General features: G+C 56.1%; 1 protein-coding gene across 1 annotated transcript; it reads left to right on the top strand.

Moving 5' to 3' along the window:
* Positions 1 to 6,868: 6,868 nt before the first annotated feature.
* On the top strand, positions 6,869 to 15,795 carry Tbx2 (T-box transcription factor 2). The gene is made up of 7 exons (XM_041664613.1): positions 6,869 to 7,566; positions 8,637 to 8,904; positions 9,732 to 9,878; positions 10,956 to 11,032; positions 11,122 to 11,285; positions 11,737 to 12,377; positions 14,418 to 15,795. The coding sequence occupies exons 1-7, from the start codon at positions 7,172 to 7,174 to the stop codon at positions 14,868 to 14,870; spliced, it is 2,145 nt and encodes a 714-aa protein (XP_041520547.1). The 5' UTR covers positions 6,869 to 7,171; the 3' UTR covers positions 14,871 to 15,795.
* Positions 15,796 to 23,141: the final 7,346 nt, after the last annotated feature.

Raw genomic sequence — 23,141 nt, 5'->3', positions numbered from 1 at the left:
CCATTCCTGAGTTGCTGGGGTCAGAGTCCTCTCCAAACACTGAGGAGAGTCCTATGGGTCAGACTATGGGCAACTGCTCCCAACACCCACACCCACACTGTATGTACAAGGGAGCCCATGTTAGGAAGGAAAGGGGAGGAAAACCTTCACGCTGGACGTTAGGTGGGGCTTGACTGAAGTTCAGCCTCACGACTCTTGCCTGTTACCAGAGCCTATGATTTGTGGAGGCGCCAAGCTTGGGCCTCCCCACAAGTGGACATAGAGGGCAATCTAGCCCCTGGTGTGTCCTGGGTTGCTCTGGAATAAGAGCTTGCCCTTGCCTGTGACCTTGTCCTAGGGCACTTGGGAATCACCTCCCTCTCAAGCTCAGGAGATGAGAGCTTGTGAACTAGAGTAGGGTGTGTTGTGGAAGTTGGCTAAGATCTCAGATAGCAAGCTTTTGGGTTTTGTTGTTGTTTTGTTTTGGAGACCAGGTTTCGGGTAGCTCACTATGTAGTCAAGGATAGCCCTGATCTTCCTGCCTCGGCTTCTCAAGAGCTGGAATCGCAGACCTTTGCCACCATACCCGACCTGAATTCTTGTTTCTATTCCCTCCTCCTGTTCTGGACCAGCACAGTGGCAGTGCCCGGGAGCAACCGAGAAGTGTGGTGAATGGGAAAGAGGCTGATACAGTTCTAGCCCCTCTGCCGTCTCCCATACCTGAGGCCCAGGGAAGGCCTTGAAGGAAACCCGCTGAGCCAGGTGTGCTTTAGGATGAAGGATTTTAATGGAAGAATTGGATTCACAGATGAGCAGCCTTCCCATCCAACCATCTGGTCAGAGCTGGGGCAGCTTCTGGGCCCCTGGCCTCTCCATATTACCCATCCCACCCCTGGTACCTGAAGAGAAATGTAGTATTCAGTCACCTCCACCAAATCAATGGGGAGAAGACACAAATCACTCTGTGTCTTCTGTCCGGGCTCCTGAGGGCTTAAAAGCCCCTTATCAGACGGGAGCTTGCTGGGAACACAAGGCCTAGGCCCAGCAAGCTGGGACTCCACAGAAGAGCAGCTTTTCCCCATTTGGACAACTTTCGACATGGATGTGCCTGGCACAGCCCCCATCCCCAGCTGGAGCACCCTTTTAGTCGGCAGAGGACAGAAAGGGGGTGCCGTAGGCTGCTCGCGCATACAGCTGGTGGCTTGGCTGCCCGGGCTTGGGCACTGACGCTCTAGAAAGCATGACCCCTCTGCACCCACCCTTGGGCACATGGATGGGACATTGCTGCCAGGAACTCTCAGCCATGCAGGGGACCTGCCCACCCTGGTCCGGCCCTTCCCTTTACAGTGGGGGGTGGGGAAACAGATGTGGCCTCCTCCAGTCAGGGAAAGCGGTGGGTGTATGCGGGACTGGGACTTGCGGCTGAGCTTGCAGGACAATCTGGTTATTCATCTGCTTGCAGTCAGGGCAACTAGAAGTAAGTGGGGGAGGGGGAGGATCAGAGAGCCCAGATAAGCTGGCCCCACAGCGGCTGCCTTTGGAGTTCAGGTTATCTGAAAGGCCCAGGGCCTGGCCTCCAGCTAATTGGGAAGGTTAGGGACCCAGCCACAGCCTGTAATCAGCTGAAGGTGAGAGCAGGACAGGCAGGGGACCTGACTGCCACTAACCCTAGAGCAGCCAGCTTCTTATCCTCGACAGATAACATCCAAAACAACCTCCACCTCCTCATTGCAACCCCCCCCCCACCATGATAGCATCACTCAGAAGGTCATCAGTACAGGAATCTAATTGTGCCCAGGCCAGGTGACCTTGAGGAAGGCAAGTGACCTCCCCATTCTCACGGCACTGCCTCCCCATTGGGCTCCCTCTCTCAATTTGACGGAAGAAAAATATCTTCTTGGTCTGCAAAGAGGCTGCTGGGAACTGGAATGGCAACTCACACGGCAGGAGGGCACTGTCTGCGAGGGATTCAGTAAGAGGCCCAGTGGTCCAAGGGCAAAATCACACACAAGCACAGACGTCAGGGCCAGCTCTGCCAGGGGCATGCAGAAGCCAGACCAGACAGCCACAAGACTACAACTGAGGGTAATTTCTCAGTGCGCTCTTCTGATTTTTACAAGTTACAAACTGTAAACCCAAAGATGTCACCCACCCTCTTTTTGCGATGGCAAGCCTGAGCCCCAAGAAGGGCAGGGCCTCTTGCAAGGTCATGGGTTCACACAGCTAGTCAGCTGACCTCTGTCTGCACCTTGCTGCCCCTCGTGCCCTGGCCAGTTCCCATACAGCCACCTGGATCCTAGCTGACCTCTCCGCCCAGTGCCCCTCAGACAATCCCAGACCCATCTCACTGAATCCTGGGTCCTAGCTCCTCAAGCTTTCAGCTGAAGCTCCTGGCTTTCTTTGAAGCTGCTTCCGGGTTACCCATCTTTCCCCCACCCCACGTCCTGCAGATCTGCCCCTAAAATCCAGAGCCCAGTGGAAGTCTTGGAATGCCAGTGTGGCTTTCCTCTCGGTTGCACAACAGCAATGCCTTCCCAAGGAGTGGATTTAGGGTCTGAGCACACGCATGCTCTTTTGAGGTTTCAGGGTTCCATTCTAGCTTTTCCACCTGGAGCTGTGACCTTAGGAAGGTTACCTGCAGCTCTAGGCTTCGGGGTTCTCATCTGTTGGAGAGGGACTCGGAAGAACTCAGCAGGGGCAGCATGGCTCATGTAAAGGAGACCTTGCCTGTCAGAAAGGCAAAAGGGTGTTCAGAAGCTGCAATCCAGGGAGCTCACTGGTGGGAACAGGACTGCAGGGGCAGAGCAGATTGTAACCGCGCTGTTCCTCAGGTGCCCCAGGGAACCCTGCTCCCTCCTGGTGCAGGCCTAAGCAAAGCAGCCTGTTGAGTGCCCACCGACCAACGCCCCGCTGTTGCAGGTGGGCCGGTCCTAGGAGCCCTTCTCAAACCGGTTCACTCTCCCGAGGTCCCAAACACCCACGTTTAGGCTCAAGTTCAAGACTCACACCTCAATCTTGCAGCCCTGTGTATACCAAGAGCCACAGTTGCACTTGGTCGAATCAAGGCTCAGGGTAGCGAGTAGTTAGCACCTGGGATTCCTAAAACTCTGGGGAAAGTCGTCCAAAATCCACGAGGACACAACCTAGGTTCCTAACCACGTGATCTCTCAAAAGGCAGGGAGATGTCGTCCCCCACACCCTAACTCACGGTGCAACGTGTACCCCGGGCAGAGGCAGCCTAGCCAGGCCTCGTCTTCACATCAACGTGACAGACAGGGACTGGGCCACACAGTCGGTAACTGTTACAATGCTAAAGCCTGGTGAGGAAATGGCCCCAGACTAGGGCCATACCATGACCAGGAAGAGGGTCGGGCAGCCCACTCCTCCCGTGTCGTCTGCCGCACCCCAGCCTGTTGGCCAGACCCTGCGCTGGGTAATTGGGACGAGAGAGGCGACCGATGAGCTGCGGCTCCAGGGAGGCTGCGCGCCTGTCAGTCGTAATTTGTTTAAGTGGACGGGACAGGCTGGGCCGCCGCGGGCTGGGGTCACCGAGGCCGCGGCCCCCAGCCTGGCCAGACCCGGGACCGCGGGGGAGCCCAGCCCCACTGCTTAACCGGGCTAGCTGGCGCCAAGGCTCCGGGAGGCGCGGGTCCGGTGGAGAAGCTGTGGAAGAGAGCACGGATGCGCCTACTGTCTCCCCCGACCACTTTTCCTAAGCATAGGGCCACACTTGTCACCCCAGCTTTGCCCAGGCACATTCATTTGCCAAGACGCGCTTAGCACCCAATTACTGGCGCTCACGTTCCCCTCGCTCAACTCTGCCACAGGACCACACATCCTCCATCAGTCCCGCATTCACTCCGCGCGGGCTCAGACAAATCCACTCCGGGTAGTGCATGCAGATACCCACAGGTGTTGTGGACGAATCTTTTTCCACCTACACACAGGGACCTATTCGATTTTTAGGATCAACTCAGAAGAGAGGTCTTTTTCTTGTCTCTTGATCATGTTCAATTATTACCGGGCCAATGGAACCAACAACAACAACAACAAAAAAAAAAAAAAAAAAAAAAAGGCGGGGAGGCGGCAGCTCTGCCAGACTTGGGACTGCAGCCCCATCCGGGCCAGGCTACCGGTGCTCGATTTGGTTGTTGCGGGAAGCCAAGTGTACGGGCCACGCGAAAGGGGCCTGGGACCCCGAAGCCAGCGCCCGCCCGACGCCCCCGCCTAGGACCGCCTGAGAGAGGGAGGGGCGACTGAGCGCGCGTCCCCCACTCGTCTGCGGGTCCCGGCCGATGCGAAGTGACAGGGGCCGGAGCTTTGTTGTGGAGCCTCGGCCGCCTGGCGCCAGCCGCCCTCGCCTGTGCCCTCCCCCTCCAGCCCCGGGCGGCCCGCGAGGCGCCCCCCGGGGCCTCTTAAAGAGACACGCACACTCTGCCCGGGGGACTCCCCCGGGGGCGCCTGTTCCTGGGAAGGGGGAGGTAGACCCAGGCGGGGGTAGGGCGGAGCTGGAGCTGCGAGCCGCAAGGCGCCGCTCGAGAGGCTGCTAGGGCCGCCCCAGCGCCAGTTTTCGATGATCCAAGGGTATTCTAAGCAGAAGTTTGATTGGGGAGGGTCGATAAAGAATCTTAAGAGTGGCTACGGCACGTCGTCCGGTTAACTGCCTGATGGTGGGCTGGAGCAGTTGATGGAATCCCAGCCTGCCAGGAAAGCCTGTGACCAGCCGCAGGGCAGGTTCTTAACTCCTTAGGTGGGATTCAGGTCTCCTGTGAAACAACCACCGCGCTATAGCTGCCGGGTTTCTTGAAGTTCGTGGACAAATAATTCAAACCTTCGTGTTTCAAATCTCGAGTTCAGACGGGTAGAACAGCTGTCCTATGCTACCCAGGAAAATATCCAAAATACATACTTCGATGCATACACAATTCTTTTAAGTACTGAAGTGCCTGTCCGCATGCGCACAATTTAGCAATTGTATTGCTGATTCGAAAAACTGACCTGGCTATTTTTTGTTCACCTCAGTAACTACCCAAGTGTGTTCAGATACATCTCTCCCGGAGGAGACACATCCTGTTTAAGTTGGAATTTATGCAGTGGGTCTCGCCCCAGCTGAGAAACACTGCGAAGCTAGAGCTTAAGGGTCCACTATGGGCAGAGACGAGAATGAGAGGAGCCACCTAGACAAGAGTAAGGAAGGTCCTTGAAGAAAAGAAAAACCCTGTGGGGCAGGCGCGCACGCGGCTATGAAGAATTACAAGCGCCTGGTGTTGGCTCAGAAACATAGGAAAAAAGGTCGTGGAGGCCAAACGACTCCTGCTGGTCTCAGCCACGCACTACCGGGGGCGGTTGGCCTTTAAACGCCTTTCTGGGAGGTCAGCTACCGAGTGCCTTGAGTCCTGCTGTACGCAGCGGAGGGACAAGCTGCCTGGGCTTTGCCATTGATGGATTTAGGTGCCCACCATGCGGACACAGGGCCGGTGCGGCGGAATTCACTTGTAGTGGTTATTTGGGTGGGAGTGTCGACTGTGGCTACTTCATACCCTGCCTTGCCTCCCCCCCCCCAGCAAGCATAAAGGGCCGCGCCCCAACTCTATTTGAGGCAAGTGTATGATCTTTTTACTCTGGGCACACCTGATTATGGCTCTGTGTACCGAGGGCATCACACTGGGCGCGAAGTACAACACACATACACATACCACACAGACACCACACCACACCACGCACACGGATGCACTGGAGCTGTCTCCAGAGAGAAAACGAAGACTGATCGTCGAAGCGGGTGTTCACAAATGCTGGCAGACACCCCGATTCCCACCCGCACTTCTCAGCATTCCTGAACTAGGGTTCTTTGAGCTTCCAAACGACGGAAACAAACTCTAGAGAAGAAAGGTTGCCGGTGCCTAGGAAGAGATGGGTTTGCATCTCCAGTACCGGATGCGACGAAAATTCGTTCTGGAGCATGTGGAGAATCTGAAGTCTAGGATCAACCAGCGCGGTACCTCCTTGGGCTCAAGCAGAAGGTGCGCTCACCTACCTGGCCCCAAGGATCCATTTTCCCATTCGCCAGAAAGCTTTAGATTGGGAACCTAACACAGACCTACTTTGGGCTAAATGCAGGGCCCGCCTGGAACCACAGGTTCCTCAGTCTGTGGGGGTAGACGCAGGTGTGGGGGGGTCCCCGCATCTCCCCAGAGCAAGGCCGCATCCCACTCCCGCCCTTGCAGGCCCCATCAGGGTTCTACCATGTCTACCATGGCTCCCCACTCACCGGCTCCGGCTACCTGAGTTCGGCTCCGGGCCCTCGGCCGCCCGAGCCTCCTGACTTGCCCGCCCACCGGCCTCGCTTTCCAGTGCCCGCAGCCTCCCTCCGAAGTGCATGGACCCGGGGCGGTGACCGCGAGTGGGGTGGGAGGCCAGGCTGGGGCGCAGGCCAGAGCCGCCGGGCCTCCCGGCGCGGGAGGGAAAGGGCGCCCCCTCTCCTCTCCGGAACGTGTCAATGCTTTGCACTTGGGGCCGGCACGCGGCTAGGGGTCCTTCCCCCAAGGCCCTGGGACCCGGGCGCCCCCTGCCTCAGGCCGTTTCTGCGGGTCAGGTCGGCCCTCCGCGCTTCCCAGTCCTCGCCCAGGCAGCGGCCCGCGCGGGCGGCAGGGTGGGGGCCAGGCCAGGGGGAGGGGTCTCGGGGCCCGCTGGCCCGTCATTGGTTAATATTTTATTCTGTTGACATGTTTTCTTACTGCTGAGGCTTCCGACACCTTCTCCCTGGCCCCCCTCCCGTCCAGAGCTTGGCCTGAGCTGTCAAAACCCCGCCCCCGGAGACCCACAATTGGTCCAAAAAGCGTAAAATCAGCAATCAAGGGGGGCCTGGCTCGTTAGCGCAGGGGATCCGAGCAGGGCAGGACATGTGAGATAGTCACAGTTTTCCAGAGATCAGGACAAGATCTAACCAGTCGCGCGTGGTCTCCGGCGCCGGAGCCGGCCAGCCCAGCCCAGCCCCGCGCAGAACCCCCTCCGCCCCCGCGCCCTGAGCCCCGAGCCCCTTGAGGTGCGCGGGACGGGGAGCCGGGAGAAGCAGCTGCCGCGCTTGTCGCCGGTGCCTTCAGTCCTCCGCTCGCGCCGCCGCCCGGGCCGGGGGTCCGAGCCGCGCGCCCCCGGCCCCGGCCCCGGCTCCCGGGTGCCTGGGCCGGATGTCCCGATGAGAGAGCCGGCGCTGGCAGCCAGCGCCATGGCTTACCACCCATTCCACGCGCCACGGCCCGCCGACTTCCCCATGTCCGCCTTCCTGGCGGCAGCGCAGCCCTCCTTCTTCCCGGCGCTAGCGCTGCCGCCCGGCGCGCTGGCCAAGCCTCTGCCCGACCCGGGCCTGGCGGGGGCGGCGGCAGCGGCTGCAGCGGCCGCAGCGGCCGCCGAGGCGGGGCTGCACGTCTCGGCGCTCGGCCCGCACCCGCCCGCCGCGCATCTACGCTCACTCAAGAGCCTGGAACCCGAGGACGAGGTGGAGGACGACCCCAAGGTGACGCTGGAGGCCAAGGAGCTGTGGGACCAGTTCCACAAGCTGGGCACCGAGATGGTCATCACCAAGTCCGGGAGGTAGGGTGGCCGGCAGGCCGGCGGGCGGGCGGGCTGGGGGACCGGACAGCACCCACCAGCACCCGGAGCCGGTGCTCTCGGCTCCCCCGCTCTGGCTCTGGCGCCACGCACCTCTTCACAGACAAGCAAGCTGACGTTTTCTCGTTTGGCACTGGAGCGAATTAAAAAGAAAAAGAAAACCAAGCATCCCTCGATTGAAATAAAACGAAAACACGCTCCTAAAGAATAGTCCCAATCCTTCTTAATCTCAAAGCCCCAGTGGCTCGGCCCTAGCGGATCTCCTTCGCCCCTTCAGGTCTCGCTTTTCTGCCTCCCGGCCGATCTAGGAGTTCCTAGGAGAAGGAACCTTCCCCGGATTCTCCGCTCCGTTCCCTGGAGTCCATAGCGGGACTAGCATCCCGCCTCCTGCTTGCTCCAGACCGACTGCTGGGTTCCTGCAGCGGGTCTTGAGTTGTTGAGCCTGCAGCTAGGCCCTAGAGAGAGTCTTGCTTATCTATGGAGCTCAAGACCAACAACCTCCTGAGGCCTTAAAGCCAGAAGAAAAAACACAATGCCCAATCCTCCCAACACTTCAGGCTCCGAGAGTCCAGGCCTCAGGTTCACCCTGTTCCCCCGAACTCCAGACACAGGATCCCTGATCAAGGTTATGCCTATCGTTTCCCCAGACAAGGGCCTTGCTAATTTATTTCTATGAGCCCTGTACGAAGAGCGTGTTTCCCCTGAACGAATTTCAGGGCAATTCAGAAAAACCCAGAGTATTTCTAAAGGGCCTAGTTTCCTTTCCTGGGCACCAGCCTTAATCCCAGATCAGAGTGGAAGAAAGGTCCACAGACCTGCGTGCAAAGCTCATTCAAGACTTTACAAAACAGGGTCTGGCCAGCAGAAATGAGATGTCTCGGGAGTAACAACCGCAGGTTGGGTCTTCTTCCCAGTAGCAGTAAGAGCACAGCACAGAGGGGTATTACAAACATAGATGGGGCAATCAGGCAGGGGTATTCTGTCATCAGGACGGTAAAAGGGGTAAAGAAGAGCCGGGTCCCAATAGCATGTTCCCCTTCCCTCCCTCCGAGGCGGATGTTCCCCCCCTTCAAGGTGCGAGTCAGCGGCCTGGACAAGAAGGCCAAGTACATCCTGCTGATGGACATTGTGGCTGCTGATGACTGCCGCTATAAGTTTCACAACTCACGGTGGATGGTGGCTGGTAAGGCCGACCCGGAGATGCCCAAGCGCATGTACATTCATCCGGACAGTCCGGCCACGGGGGAGCAGTGGATGGCCAAGCCTGTGGCTTTCCACAAGCTGAAGCTCACCAACAACATTTCCGACAAGCATGGCTTTGTGAGTTGGAGGAGAGTGGGAAGGTGTTGAGAACCTGGGTTTGTTCACTACAGTTGAGCGGGTAGAGGGAGGCTACAGAATTTCTAGGACCCCTAGAGTGACCTTGTCTGGGGCACTGGGCCACTGGGGAAGAGCATGTGGACAGTTGATGGGAAGTTCCAAGCTGTTCTCAATCTCAGATCCTTCTGTCAGGGTTTTGAGAGCCCCTCAAGACAGAGGCAGGTGCTATGGGCAATGGGTCAAGTAGCGCAGGCCCTGTAGGACGGGATATGCTGAGCTTGGAGAATGCCAAGACTTACTCCTGTAGCTAACCCTCACCTAAGGCTAAAGAATCCAGAAATTAAGCCCGCTCTCTTCAGGCCTTTTTGGAGAACTTCCCTCCAGCAAGGCAGATGATGCCCAGACAAGAGACAGTCTGAGTAACTCTTCATTTCTGCTTAATCCCAGTCAATGGTGGGGGTTCACTGGGCAAGGGGGTGCTATTGCACTGTAGGCAGTCCACGAGCCTCCCCCCCTTCTCTTTCCTTAGTATTTCAGGAGTTTACCAAGGTCAGGGAATGTGAAGTCAAAGCAAGGAGTTGGGTTTTGTTTGTTTCTGTTTTGTTTCATTTCTATTTTCAACTGGGGGGTGTAATAGAGAGAGAAAATAACTTTGAAAAGAAAAGCAAAAGAAAAGTAGAAAAAGAAGTGCAGGTGAAAAAAATGAGAGAGAGAGAGAGAGAGAGAGAGAGAGAGAGAGAATGAATATGAAAGTTGTCAGTCCCCAGTAATAGAAAGGTTTAGGACAGGGGCAGGGAGCCGCTAGCTGAACCTCGTGCTCTTCCCAGACCATCCTGAACTCCATGCACAAGTACCAGCCGCGCTTCCACATCGTCCGAGCCAATGACATCTTGAAGCTCCCCTACAGCACCTTCCGCACCTACGTCTTCCCAGAGACTGACTTCATCGCTGTCACTGCCTACCAGAATGACAAGGTGTGCTGGGCGGGAAGTGAACTTGGCCCCTACATCCATCTACATCCCCAAACATGTACGGGCTCCAAACCTCCATTCAAACACACCCAATAGCAGGGGCATGGCAAAGAGCTCGAAGAACCCGCCACCCACTCAGATTTGCAAGAGCAGCACCCACATAAATCCCCTGGGCTCCCTCTCATACCCACACAGACACACATACTCCCCTGAGGCACTCAAACAGCTGGGCCCTCGCTGGAGTGGAGATGTTTACTTAGCAATTAGTAGAGACTCAGGCTCCCGCTGACATTTTTACATTTTCTTCGTTCATTTCTTGGCTCATGACTGGGAATCTAAATGAAAAGAGGGCGCCTGGGGCAATCTGCCCAAGTTCTACAGATGCTAGGAATGCAGGGTCCAATTTTGACTCTCCAAGAGAGCCAAAGAGTGGGACAGGTGGCACAGCTCTGGTGAGCTCCTCTAAGCCACTCGTCTGGGTCTATCCAGGCCCCAGGCCCTGTGGGAAAAACCAAGACAATTCTCCTTCAGGTGAAAAGGCTTTCTCCACTTGTCCATGCCTTCATAATCATAGTGGATTAAATGAGAGGGTCCCAATGTCTTTGCTTGTGTCTTTGTAAACCAGGGGTCTTGCCTAGTCTCCTAAGAAGTGCCTTAGCTATATATGGAAGCTAGTGAACTCGTTGGATTCTATAGGCACTTGTTTATTTATTTTTATCTTTTGTAAACTTGCCCTTCTGGGCCTGTGAGTGCAGTGATTTGCCTTTGCCTGGACCTGCGGGCTTGGGTGTGCGGGCGCTGTGTTCAGGTATCGAATAGTTTAACAGGAGCCTGTTTGTTTGCTTGGGCCTGTGTGTGCGTGCTGAGGGATTATTTTTGAATAAGAAAGAGACCCTGTCACTTTCCTAGATGCTTGCCTGCCGGCATCACCTCCCGGCTTCCTATCCCTGGTGGGTGGCACGACCCCACCCCCTACCTCCGGCTCTCTATTCCGTGGCCCGTAGTCGCTGACCTCAGGGTGCCCCCGGCCAGGCTAGAAGAGCCAGGTCTTGACTTTGTGCCGCTTCCTCGGTCCTGCAGATTACGCAACTGAAGATCGACAACAACCCGTTTGCCAAGGGCTTCCGGGACACCGGGAACGGCCGTCGAGAGAAAAGGTGAGGGATCAGCGGGTAGCCTGTGACGCGCCGGCCACAGGAAGCCCTGAGGGGTGCGTTGGCGGCTGACAACCTCTGCTCTCTCCCAGGAAGCAGCTAACGCTGCCGACTCTCCGCTTGTATGAGGAACACTGCAAACCGGAGCGTGATGGCGCGGAGTCCGATGCCTCGTCCTGCGACCCTCCGCCTGCGCGTGAACCACCGCCCTCCCCCAGCGCAGCGCCCAGTCCCCTGCGTCTGCACCGGACTCGAGGTAAGCGACTCGGTTGGTCCGAGTCTGGAAAGTAGGAGTTGGAAGTGTCCCCTTAGGGTGCCCCTTTAAAGTCGACCTTTTTGTTCAGCGCTCGGCTAATCTTAAAGACCTGGATAAAAGTGACCGGGATGTGGCTAGAATTTCCAGTCTGGTCCTCCCATTTAAGGACTGTCCCTGGCAGCCAGGACATTTGGTAGGCTTTGGAGTTGGATCCCCCGTGGGATGTGTGGTTAGAAATGAGGTTTTCTTCTCAGGGCTGGTTTTCTTTCAGTGTAAGAATGGGGTCTTGGATTTATGTGACCTGCAGCTGCCCCTAGAAGCTCTCCCAACTTGACCTTCCCAACAGCTGGTCCGTCTAAAGTGTCGACGACCTGGCCCAGGTTCCCCGGGACAGGGCGCCGCGTCCGTCTCCGCCTGCTCCCTGTAACCCGTGCTCCCTCTCTCCCCGCAGTCGAAGAGAAGCCATGCTCAGCTGACAGCGACGCTGAGCTGGAGCGACCAGGGGAGGAGCGCGCAGCAGCGCCCCTGGGCCGCAGCCCTACGCGGGACGCCAGCCCCACTGCTCGCTTGACCGAACCCGAACGCGCCCGGGAGCGGCGCAGCCCCGAGAGAGGCAGCAAGGAAACAACGGAGGGCAGTAGGGACGGCCCGTTTGGCCTGCGGAGCCTGGAGAAGGAACGCGCCGAGGCCCGGAGAAAGGACGAGGGGCGAAAGGACGCGGGCGAGGGCAAGGAGCCTAGCCTGGCGCCGTTGGTGGTGCAAACAGACAGTGCGTCCCCACTGGGTGCGGGCCACCTGCCCGGCCTGGCTTTCTCCAGCCACCTGCACGGGCAGCAGTTCTTTGGGCCGCTGGGAGCTGGCCAGCCTCTTTTCCTGCACCCAGGACAATTCGCTATGGGCCCCGGAGCCTTCTCCGCCATGGGCATGGGTCATCTGCTAGCCTCGGTGGCAGGAGGCGGCGGCAATAGCGGTGGTGCGGGACCCGGAACCGCGGCGGGGCTGGACGCAGGCGGGCTGGGTCCCGCAGCCAGCGCAGCAAGCACCGCGGCGCCGTTCCCGTTCCACCTCTCCCAGCACATGCTGGCATCTCAGGTAAGGCCTGTGATCTGCCGGCAGCGGAAGGAGGGAGGCCAGCTTGGTGGTGACTGAGACCGGCAGAGAGCTTGAGAGATACTGTTAGGCACTCATCCTCCGAGAGACCTAATCCGGTCTACAGGAAAGCCTTCTAGGTCCTGAGAGGTTAAAACGGAACGCTTGCTTATGATCTAACCCGGACGTTACTTCTGAACCCTGTGTGACCTTAGGAAAGTCCCTGGTCCTCTCTGGGCCTGTTTCCTTCTCTAACCCCCGCAAAGGGTGAGAGAACACCCCACAACACTTTTCTGACTGACCAGTTAGGATTGCTCTTTGGTTTTATGGGGTTCGCTTTTCTGGCCCTAGGAAACTTTTGAGAAGGAAATCCTTGACCTCATGACTGGCTCTAAAAGGCTCTGTAGACTGGACGAACGAAGGAGGGAATTTTGCATTATTTTCTGGACAGTTGATTACCAAAGTGACTCACATCACAGGTATCCCTGGCCCCTTTGAGGTCCTCTAGGAAGCTGTCTGCCCTGACAAGTAACTGGCTTGGTCTTTGCCCTATTCTGAGTCCCCCAACTCTCCAGCCACATCCAGAGAAGGGGTCTTAGTTCCCCCACCGCCTCCTACTGAAATTCTGAGTTCCCAGGGGAGAGTTGACGAAAATGTGGCCAGCGGCACAATAAGGAGATCGGATGCAGAGCGTCCTCTTTCCTTACTCGGGTGGAATATTCCCTGTGGAAAGATTTGGAATCCCTTCATTCAGTTTCTTCCCTCTGAGGTTTCTGGCAAATTGAACCCTTGAGATCTTATCTCCGGGGAAGGAAAATAGGAGTTTAGATTTTTGAGAATGTGGCTTTTGGTTCAGAAGCGAGTATGTGTAAAGTCGGGGGTGGGGCTCTGAAAAGAGTTTTGAACAGAGCTTATCATTACCAGGGCACCCGAACCACCGTGACTCGGTTGATCTGTACCCCCTGGCTTTCTGTGGATGTGAACATCCCCTCCCCAGTCAAACTCTGGTGATTGTGGGAATTACGGAAAGTCAGGGTTTCTGGACACAGCCTGGTCAGGAGGTACAAATCCAAGGAGGGCATACTCCTGAGCTATGAGAAATCAGTTGATACATTCGGGGATAAGCCCGTAGCTGTGTGTCAGGTGAAACCAAATCTTGGGAATTTCAAAGCTTCCTCGCCTCCTCCCAACCCGCAGTGCCAGGTCTGAAGTGTACTGTGGGGGCTTGCTCTTGCATTCCTCCAGGCTAAATTGCGTCTTGGTTTCTTCCTGTTTGAACCAGGACTGGAGCTTTCTCCGACTCTAGTACTGTCAGCCCCCAATCACCTGCTCCATGGGCACACACTCTGGGGCAGAAGCCATTATCTCAAAGGTCAGATAATCTCAAATCGGGAGCCCCAGGAGCTGAGTGCCCTGGTTGTCCAGGACTTCCTGGCTGCTGGGCCCTCCACCAGCAAAGACTTTGCATTCTGTCCTCAGCTGCCACAGAAGTGTCGCCAGTTCTTTGTCAAACATTCAGGCCAGTTTATAAACTGATTAGCCCTTGCATACAGATTCTGGCTGAGGCAGGAGACCCCTGGGCAGGCAAGCAGGCAAGAGATGTGAGCTTCTGCTTCCCAAGCCTGTGTTCCTGCAGCAACTTGGACCGTGCAGACAGAAGCCATGGAGGAACCATTGTGCTAGATGAGCCGGACCTTATATGACAGCACCAGCTGCCTGCTAGCCACCTGATCTCATGCCTTTCCTATGTCTTCCCTCTAGGCCTTTGCCCATACTAGTTCCGCCAGCCCATGCTTATTCTCTTACCCCTACCATACCAGCCAGCTCAGACAGAGCAGGGCAACTCCAAGTCTTTGCATCTCACCCTAGGCGATGGACACGCTGGGTTTGGCCCTGGCACACGGGCTCATCTCTACCTGTGAGCCCGTGGTTTTATAGTTATGTGACTTCTGGTTCGAGTAGGGAAAGGTATATCAAATGTAGATTTAGGGCTACCACCCTTCCGACAGATGTCTAACCCTTGTTTCCTTCTGTTTCTTCCAGGGAATCCCAATGCCCACTTTCGGAGGCCTCTTCCCCTACCCCTACACTTACATGGCAGCAGCGGCCGCCGCCGCCTCGGCTTTACCCGCCACCAGCGCTGCAGCTGCTGCTGCGGCCGCCGCTGGTTCCCTATCACGCAGCCCATTCCTGAGCAGTGCCCGGCCTCGCCTGCGCTTCAGCCCTTACCAGATCCCGGTCACCATCCCACCTAGCACTAGTCTCCTTACCACCGGGCTGGCTGCGGAGGGCTCCAAGGCTGTAGGCGGAAGTAGCCGTGAGCCTAGCCCACTGCCCGAGCTGGCTCTCCGAAAAGTGGGGGGCCCATCCCGTGGGGCCCTATCGCCCAGCGGCTCAGCCAAAGAGGCGGCCAGTGAACTGCAGAGCATCCAGAGACTGGTGAGTGGGTTGGAGAGCCAGCGAGCCCTCTCCCCAGGCCGGGAGTCGCCCAAGTGAGGGGGTTCCTTGGCTGCTGCGCTGCCACACGGGCCTCCCAGGCTGGGCTGCCTGCCTCGGCTGCCTGGGATGTGTACGGCACAGAAAGGGTATTTATTTAAATAAAGAAGCAAAATCGGGCTTCAGCAGTCAGAATAGAGCCTCGTGTGGCAGGTCGGGGATCTGGGCCGCTTCCCTGGGACCTCAAGGAGGAATCAGTCTACCTGCAACACGGTCGCACTTGGAGCCACTGGATTTGATTCAGATCTGCTCGAGAGTCAACTACCGGGGGTACCTCCTTCTTTCAACATATGGGGGTGGAGGTGGTCTCCTTTAGAGTCCAACGTCCCTTCAGAAGCCAGAATGTGCATAGGGCAGAGGTGTTCGCTTTAGACAGTATCCCACTGTCCCTGGCCTTGGGCCAGGACGTCGTGAGAAACTGGGGTGGAGGATGCTGGAGCCAGAGAAGCCTGAAGTCAGTGTAGACTTGACCTAGGAGTCCTGTCCGTTTGGTCTTCCCACCTCCACCTGACCAGAGACAGGCGCCACTCCTACTCCTGGGTCAGCGGAGGAAGTTGCACTTCGGCTTTGAGTCCCCAGGGGGCAAAAGATATTTATGAAATAAATGGTAATTTGTGTAAATAAGCTTTAAGGTTCACAGAAGATGCAAATTCGTATTAATTTATTCAAAGGTGTACATTACTGTGTACATATATTTAGAGATTAACTCATAGCATTTAAATTTTTTTTTCATTTTACATGAGCATCTATATTGTACAGGGCCCCAGGATCCTTGGCTGTTGGGGAAGGGGGAGGCACCGAACCCCAGGGAAGGCCCACCCCACGGGCCTCTCAGCCTCTGCGCCCCGGCTTTGCCCGCCCGGCCCACGGGCCCCACCTCAGGTTTTCACTTTTTGCTCCAGAAAGAGAATGAAACGAGTAAATAATAAAACGCTACGATGCGAAGTGAACCGCGCTGTGCGCTCTGTGGGCCGAGCGGGGCTGGGGCTCTGTGGGCGCAGAAGAAGGGACTAAGGCGGGTTAAAAAAAAAAAAAAAGGCTGGGTGTCCCTATCTGCCGGGCAGCTGCACCTCGGCCACGGTGGCGGCACGACTGGGGAGGCATGCAAGCCTGCGAGGCTTCGAGGCGCCGGTGCCGGGCACAGGCTGGGCCTGGAGGCGCCGCTCAGCCTCTCAGTCCCCCGCGACCCAGGCCCGCAGCCCGGGGCTCCCTCTGCTGGCCACTAACTGTGTGTCCGCAGCTCCTGCTGCTCCCGGAACCTGGTCGCTAGAGCCAAGCCAAGCGCAGAAGAGCGGCCTGGTCTCTGACTTCTAGGACACTGTGAAAAATTCATCATCACCTCTTTTCAACGTTTTCTGGGTGCATGGTCTGGGAAGTGGGTACTTCCCTTTTCTCTTTCTCCTTTCGAGTGTGTGTGTTGGGGTGACTGTGTTCCTTTAATACCACGGCCCCCAGAATTCCGTCCCGTCACTCAGCCTTCCGGAATTTTTCTGTGTTTGGGCTGCTGAATAGAGTGCAAAATCTGGCCTAAAAATTCCTCTTTAGACCTCGACTAACTCCCGGGATGTGAGTATGGTGGTCAATAAGCTGTCCCCCTCCCTGCCTCAGGCTGGTTGGTGACTTTCAGGGGGTCTCATTGTGTCTCACCAGTTCCATTGGGCTAGTACTTCCCAAGACCCACTCATCAAGCACAGCTACTCCCATCCATTTCCCTCCAGAGGGCCACAGCCTTCCCTTCTCAATATCACCAAACTGGCAGGTGCCTTCAGTCCTTAACCGACGTGGTCAGGGTGACTCGCAAGCAATTACTGCTTCAATATGCCCCTGGGTTTGTGGTCGTTGAACACCCCCACTTTTCTTCCTTTAAATCCAGGGGGACTGACCAAGGAGATTGGCTCTTTAGGCGCTGTGCACCCGTGGGGCTTGTATGACCTCCAACTAGCCCAAGGACATCAGGGACAGGGGTTTGACAGGGAGGGTAAAAATGCAGGTGGAACTGAAAATTCTGGGGCATCAGATGATCAGGACTCCTTCCTGGGATGACACACTTATCTAACTTCCTGGGAGAAGGCTGCCCCAAACTACGCTGAATTCCATGGGCTGAGGGAAAGAGAGCTGGGTGGGGTTTGGGTTGAGAGGTAGAAGATCATCCCAACCCTAGGTGGGTTATGGCTTCCCTGTCTCTAATCTACTTGGACTGATCCCGCAATGTGGTCCACGAACCAAGCAGGAACAGGAACGCTTCCTCCCCTAGTACAAGTAGCATCTCTCCTTAGCTCTGCCTTTATTCGAGGTCGCTCTGGGTTGAAACGTCCGGAAAATTCACAGAGCAAGGCGTGCCCTGGCTTCTTGCGGCCTCTCACTTTTAACCCGGAAAGAAGCCTGGGAGTTAGCTGTGGGTCCCAGCCTGCGGACACCAGGGGGCACCACCTGAGGTGGTGGACGTGACCGCAGCAGAACAGCCAGCCACCCGAGAGGGTCTGTCTTGGAAGGCCGGCTGCAGCAGTCTGGCCGCTGTTGTATTCTGGCGGTTGCTGCAGCAGTTCGGGTCGGGCACTACTTCAGATCCTGGAGCGCAGTTTGGAGAGTCCTCCGGCCCCCTTGCTTTCGCCCTTACACGCCCCCCTCCCGGGGTTGCCCACCCAGTGCTCGCTGGGGCCCAGCTGCTTCAAGGCCAAATGCAGCATGGGGATCCTGCAGCCTACGAGCTGGGCCTTGTCCTAGACAAAGGCCAGGCTTCTCCCAGGCCCAATTAAGCTACCAGCCTTCCCAGCCTTCCAGCCTTCATTGTCTCTGGGGTCGCCAATTAGCTCAGGCGCCCGTGTACCCGCAACTCCGGTACCCCACGGCCTTCTTAACCCTTCAGGACCGGCTACCAGAGGCCTTGGACGGCAAACCTGTCTGCAGAGGGGCGTGTGTGAGTGAAACGGGTCGAGGGGCCGTTGAGGCCTATTGGTGGGTGACCTACCGTGTCGCCTAGACTCTATGAGGAGTGTGGGGTCTGGCAGAATTGTGTGCTGGTTTAGGATTGACTGTGATTCACGGGAGAACTGGGAGATTCAGAATTCGGGGGCTCGATGAGACCCCTAGCGGCTCAACTGCGCGGATCCCGAGACCTAGGACACGGCATTTCCCTCGCGGTTAATCCGAGGCTTCCGGACCGTCGAGCTATTCCTTCCCTCCCAAATTCCCAGCTGCGACCGACGGCGTCTGAGCCTCGGTAGAAGGCCCTGCCCTCCGGGGGGCGTGGAACTGGGCTCCACCTTCCCAAGCGGCCACCGGACTCTCGCGCTGGGGGAGGAGCGCGCCGCGCTGGGTTCTCCGGGACACTCGCCCTCGACTGCCCGGGCTCAGATCCTGCCCTGCTCCCTGCTTCTCGAGGAGGAGGTGACTGCGGAGGGACAGACCAGTCTGGAAGAGATCGGAGTTGCAACTCTGAGCTCACCTTCTTTCTAGTTAGTGAACGACCCTAAATCCAATCTCGCTTCCTCTTTCCATATCACCTCCGCCTCTCCGCCCTTGACCCCGAAGTTTGGAGCACTATCCCGGTAGACAGGGTCCAGCCAACGGTCCAGAGTCCCGGGCTCTATGGACTCGGCTGCGGGGAGGACGACCCCGAGCATTGGAGGAGGCCGGACGCTCCGAGTGGTCTCTGGGCTTTTTGTCAAGTCTGCCAGAGCGCAGGCAGGTGGCCCCGCGGGGAAAGCGTTGGTGTCCGGAGTGCTGTTTACCTCGCGGAGTTTCTTTTTGGGCCCTCTAGGGGCGCGTAACTGCCCATCTGGTTTGTTGGTGCATAGAACCCCCCAACTCACTTCCTTTTGAGGCTGCTCGGGACGCGGATGCCTGTCCAGTTTCCAGGAGGCAGGAACTCCCAACGTACCCACGAGATGGCGCTCCAGGCCAGGGGCCGATCCGCAGGCTTTAGCACTCTGCCTGCCAGAACCTGAGATGCTCCTGGGTCAGGGAAATGGGCAGTGAGACAGAACCTCGCTGTAGGTCCAAGCCCAGAAACTTGCAAGAGACTACTGAAGACGGCTGTGGCTATCAACTAGAGAGCTCAAAGCGTGGTGTGGGGGATTTCTCTTTGGAACTGTCCTGCAGCGCCTGCTCCCAGTCCTGAGAGGCTGGACTGGGAAACCACCTGTGTCCTTCGATGTGCCTGCCTGGGCTGGGGGCCTCCGGATCCCCCTTAGGACAGGGAAGGAGCTTGTCTCTGGCCTTCCTGGTCTCTCTGAAGCACAGTCAGGACTGGCATCGGTGAGCACTGGAAGACACGCCTCTGGCGTATTAGAGTGTGGGGCTCCACTGAACCATGCAAGGTTGGGTTCAAGGTCACACGAGGAGACTTTGGGGCATACACCTGGGAACAGTGTACTTGAGAATCAAGGGTCGTGTTTTACAAGACTACCAAAGGCCCAGGAGAGACTTTGGATCTTCAGTTTTTCCAGCTGGAGAAGGTGCAGAATAAGAAAGGCACAGGGAAGCTGGGTCATGGTGACCCAGACCTTTAATCCCAGCACTCCGGAGGCAGGGGTGGGTGAATCGCTGTGAGTTCAAGGCCAGCCTGGTCTACAGAATGACACCACTACTACTACAAAAAAAAAAAAAACCTGTCTCCAAAAATTAACAACAAACAGTGTTTCAAGAAGGGTGCTGGGGTGAACAACCAGAGGCTCAGGGTCAGGTTTGAGTTGGAGACTCAACATGGGGGGGGGGGCAGGTAGCTAAGAAATGGCACATTTGGATGCTAAGCACCAAAGATCCCAGCAGCTCTTGCCTTTTAAGAGCACACCGCTGGAAACCTTTCACCATGTCCACTGCCAGCAACTTGTCACGCGACCCTGGTCAGGCTCAGCATCTTCCCCATCAGGGTACACCAGAAGGCTCAAACCTTCGGGAGTGTAATAGCCACCATGGACAGCTATTGCAGAACAGGGGCTCCACAAGAAAACAAAACAGGAGATAATAAATTCAAGGTCAAGCTTCGCCCCTAGCTGTGAGTCTTTGGACACCAGGACTCTCTTTTCTGGGCTTTCAGAATCCTTGCTGGCAAAGTAAATGGTGTGGACTAAAACCAAAGTGATATGTGAACAGCAAGAAGTTGGGGTGTTCCCCTCCCCAACTACAACTGCCCCTGACAAGCACCTAATCCTTGAGGAACCTGGGCTGGGGAGGGGGAGGGAAAGAGAGAGAGAGAGAGAGAGAGAGAGAGAGAGAGAGAGACATTCACAGACCTTGGGGACTTTGGCTGTTGCTAAGATTCTTGGGGTGGGGGCAGGATTGGTGGCCTGGATGAATTCCCAATTAGGAAACTGCATTCCAGGTTCTGAAACCCTCAGGGAACCAGCTGGCTCCAGCTGCCTCCAGTCCCTGTGGGATGTGGCTGTCACCGGTCAGCCTTCCCACCAAGCTGAGTTTGGAGAGGGCAGATCCTGTGGCTTCCGAGGAGGTGGCTATGGCCTCCAGCCCCACGGTTTGCTGACAGACTGCGTGTAGCTTCTCCCTAAAGAGAGAAAGGCGATACCAGTGGAAGGCTTTCTGGAGTCCCCCAATTAAAGGGTATTCCCCAAGATCTGGTCTACTTAAATGAATTCCATTCCTTCCCTCTTGGTATTCAGAGTGCTTGCCCACGAGGGCTCTTGCTGAAGGTCAGTCCAGGGGCAGTAGAGTGATCATGACCCATACAGGATGACACTGGGGTGCAGGGAAATGAAGGGCTTCAGGATGGCCAGGCCCGTAAATAAAGGACCAGGCTCTTTCCCAATCCCTTGGGCAGGGCCCTTGGCAATGGCAGTAATGAGGTGATGACGGGTACGAGTCAGCCTCGCTGCTGGGAAAGGACAAAAGGGCCTGGCGCGTGACCTCTGCTGCCGGATGCTGAGCCCTGATGTCCTGGCCAGAAGCTGTGTCTGTGGGAGAAGCAGCCTGAGTTGGAGCCCAGACTCAGTAGACCAAGATGGGTGTTGGCGTCACATTGGGCTAGCAGGGGAGCTTAGGCATGGCCCACCTTCTCTCTTCTTTTTATTTCTGGAAGAGAACAGGATGTCCTCTGGCTCCATGGCAACTGCTTCTCAGCTTGATGGAAGGAGCTGGGGACCACCCACCCACTGCATGTCAAACATGGTTCTTCTTATTCTCAGGAATGGGAACTTCTGTTTCAGAGAGAAAAATCAAGGCTTATACCTGTCCAAGGCCAAGGGAGTTAAACAAATCATGGAGTCTTCCCCATCCAGTGCGCTTTCCCAGAGCCCCAAGGGTTCCTGCTCTGTGCTCTCTGGGCGTGGGATGTTATAGGAGTAATTTTTATTAGTGCTGGAGTAGATGCTTAGATCCTTAGTTCTCTTTGCCACACCCAGCCTAGGCTAGTACTCCCTTCTCAGATCAGTTATCTCTGTTTCTAGTCTTTCCCGCTTTGCCCATAAGGTTTCTGGTCTCGGCATTAATATCCTGCGCAATAGAAACCTGCACGAGTCATCCCCTCCCCCATCTCCACAGTCACCTATGCTTACGGGAACGTGGAGACTACATGCACTTCATAACCAAACATAAACATTTGTAGGTGACCCCACACTTGACTGACCACATGCAAACAGTCCTGTAATTACAGAGGTTCATCTATATACAGATACACTCAGGCATAGGGGAAGCTGAGGCAGGAAGATCAAGAGTTTGAGGTTAGAGGCCAGGCGGTAGTGGCACATGCCTTTAATCCCAGCACTTGGGAGGCAGAGGCAGGCGGATCTCTGTGAGTTTGGGGCCAGCTTGGTCTACAGAGTGAGTTCCAGGACAGCCAGGGCTATACAGAGAAACCCTGCCTCGAAAAAAAAAAAAAAGAATTTGAGGTTAGTTGGGTGTAATCATGCCTGTAATCCTGGCATTTAGGAGGCTGAGACAGGAGTATTGCCTGGACTACACAGAGGGAGTCCTGTCTCAAACAAACAAGCTCTCTCTCCAAACCAAAAAAAAGAAAAGAAAAGAAGAAAGAAAAAGAAAAGGGGGGGAGAAAAAGAAAAGAAAAGACCCTGAGCCAGCCTGTACAATATAGTGAGATCCTGTCTTAAAGACAATCAGGTGGCTCTCCCCTGCCCTTGCTTTCTGGCATCAGATCAAATGCACTGCTGTGTCTCTTCTGGGGAAAGAAAGGATTTCATCAAACCTCTGTGTCCTAAAATCTCATTGGCTTCCCTAAGGGGCAGCTGGTGTCTCATTTGCTCATTGCTGGGACCCCAGACCTAAAACTGCTCAAACGAACAAGAAGGGTCCCGAAAGCATCTGAAGAAGAAATGGATGAATAAATGAAGCAATGAATGAATTTCACCCTGGAAGCAGGGCCCATAGGACAATCACTCCTGGATAGTCCCGCTTCAGCCCTACCTAGACCAAAGACCTTCCTCCAAGACCGCTGGGAGTCTGTGGTTGAAAGCTCCCAAGGGCATCCAGCTTAGTCCTAGTTAGACAAGGCTTCCTCAGAACTAAGGCCCAGGTTGGGTGGCAGAAATGTGTGTGTGTGTGTGTGGTCCCTCTGCTGTAGAAGGTTCCAGGCTAGCTTCATACAGGTACCGCTAGCCTTTCAACTCTGCTCTATAGTGCAATTGTCTGCTCTACAGATAATCCTCTGTGTGTCCTGGAGGTTAGGTACTCTCTGGGTTCTGGAGGAAAAAGCTTGCTCCGCCCACTCCAGGGCATACCTACAACCACTGTGGAGCGTCCTAGCATGGCTGCTGGGGAGTGTTCCCTGGGTATCCTGATAATAAGGTGGCAATCCTGCAAACCTCCTAAAGTTTGCAGAACTCCTAGGGTGACCCAGGCTCTTTAGCTTGGCCATAGGGCGTGTGGGTCCTGCCTACTCCTGTACCCTATTCTAGGCCCTGCTCTAGGCCACTCTTGGGGACCTTCTGCAATATGCCATGCTGCCTTCCTTCAAAACTGGGTCCACCAGTTCCTACAGGATTCTTTTGGCCTTTGTTCTCAGTTGGGCACCTAGCATAGGGTTTTGTAGTTAGCAATCGATGACTGTGCCATTGTGCCCTCCCCAGTTGCTTCAGCAGAGATCACAGTACCTAACTTTTGGAGGGTTGGGCCATACTGTGTGTAACTGCCTGGCAGAAGCTGTCAGGGGTGCACTGCCTCTCCTGAGGGCAGATCTGAAATGGCAGCCTGGGACACATAATCTAGAAGTATATAAATTCCCGCCCCCTCCCCAAAGGAGTGCGTGTGCACTGGCTGGTCGGACCCTTCCCCGCTCCCCCTCCGGAACTCAGGCTCACAGGG

The sequence above is a fragment of the Microtus oregoni genome, unplaced genomic scaffold (genome assembly GCF_018167655.1).
Source record: "Microtus oregoni isolate MIOR12 unplaced genomic scaffold, Mior012 000015F_ref0000493, whole genome shotgun sequence".
In the NCBI taxonomy this organism is placed as follows: domain Eukaryota; kingdom Metazoa; phylum Chordata; class Mammalia; order Rodentia; family Cricetidae; genus Microtus; species Microtus oregoni.
This window is presented reverse-complemented; position numbering and strand designations above follow the sequence as displayed.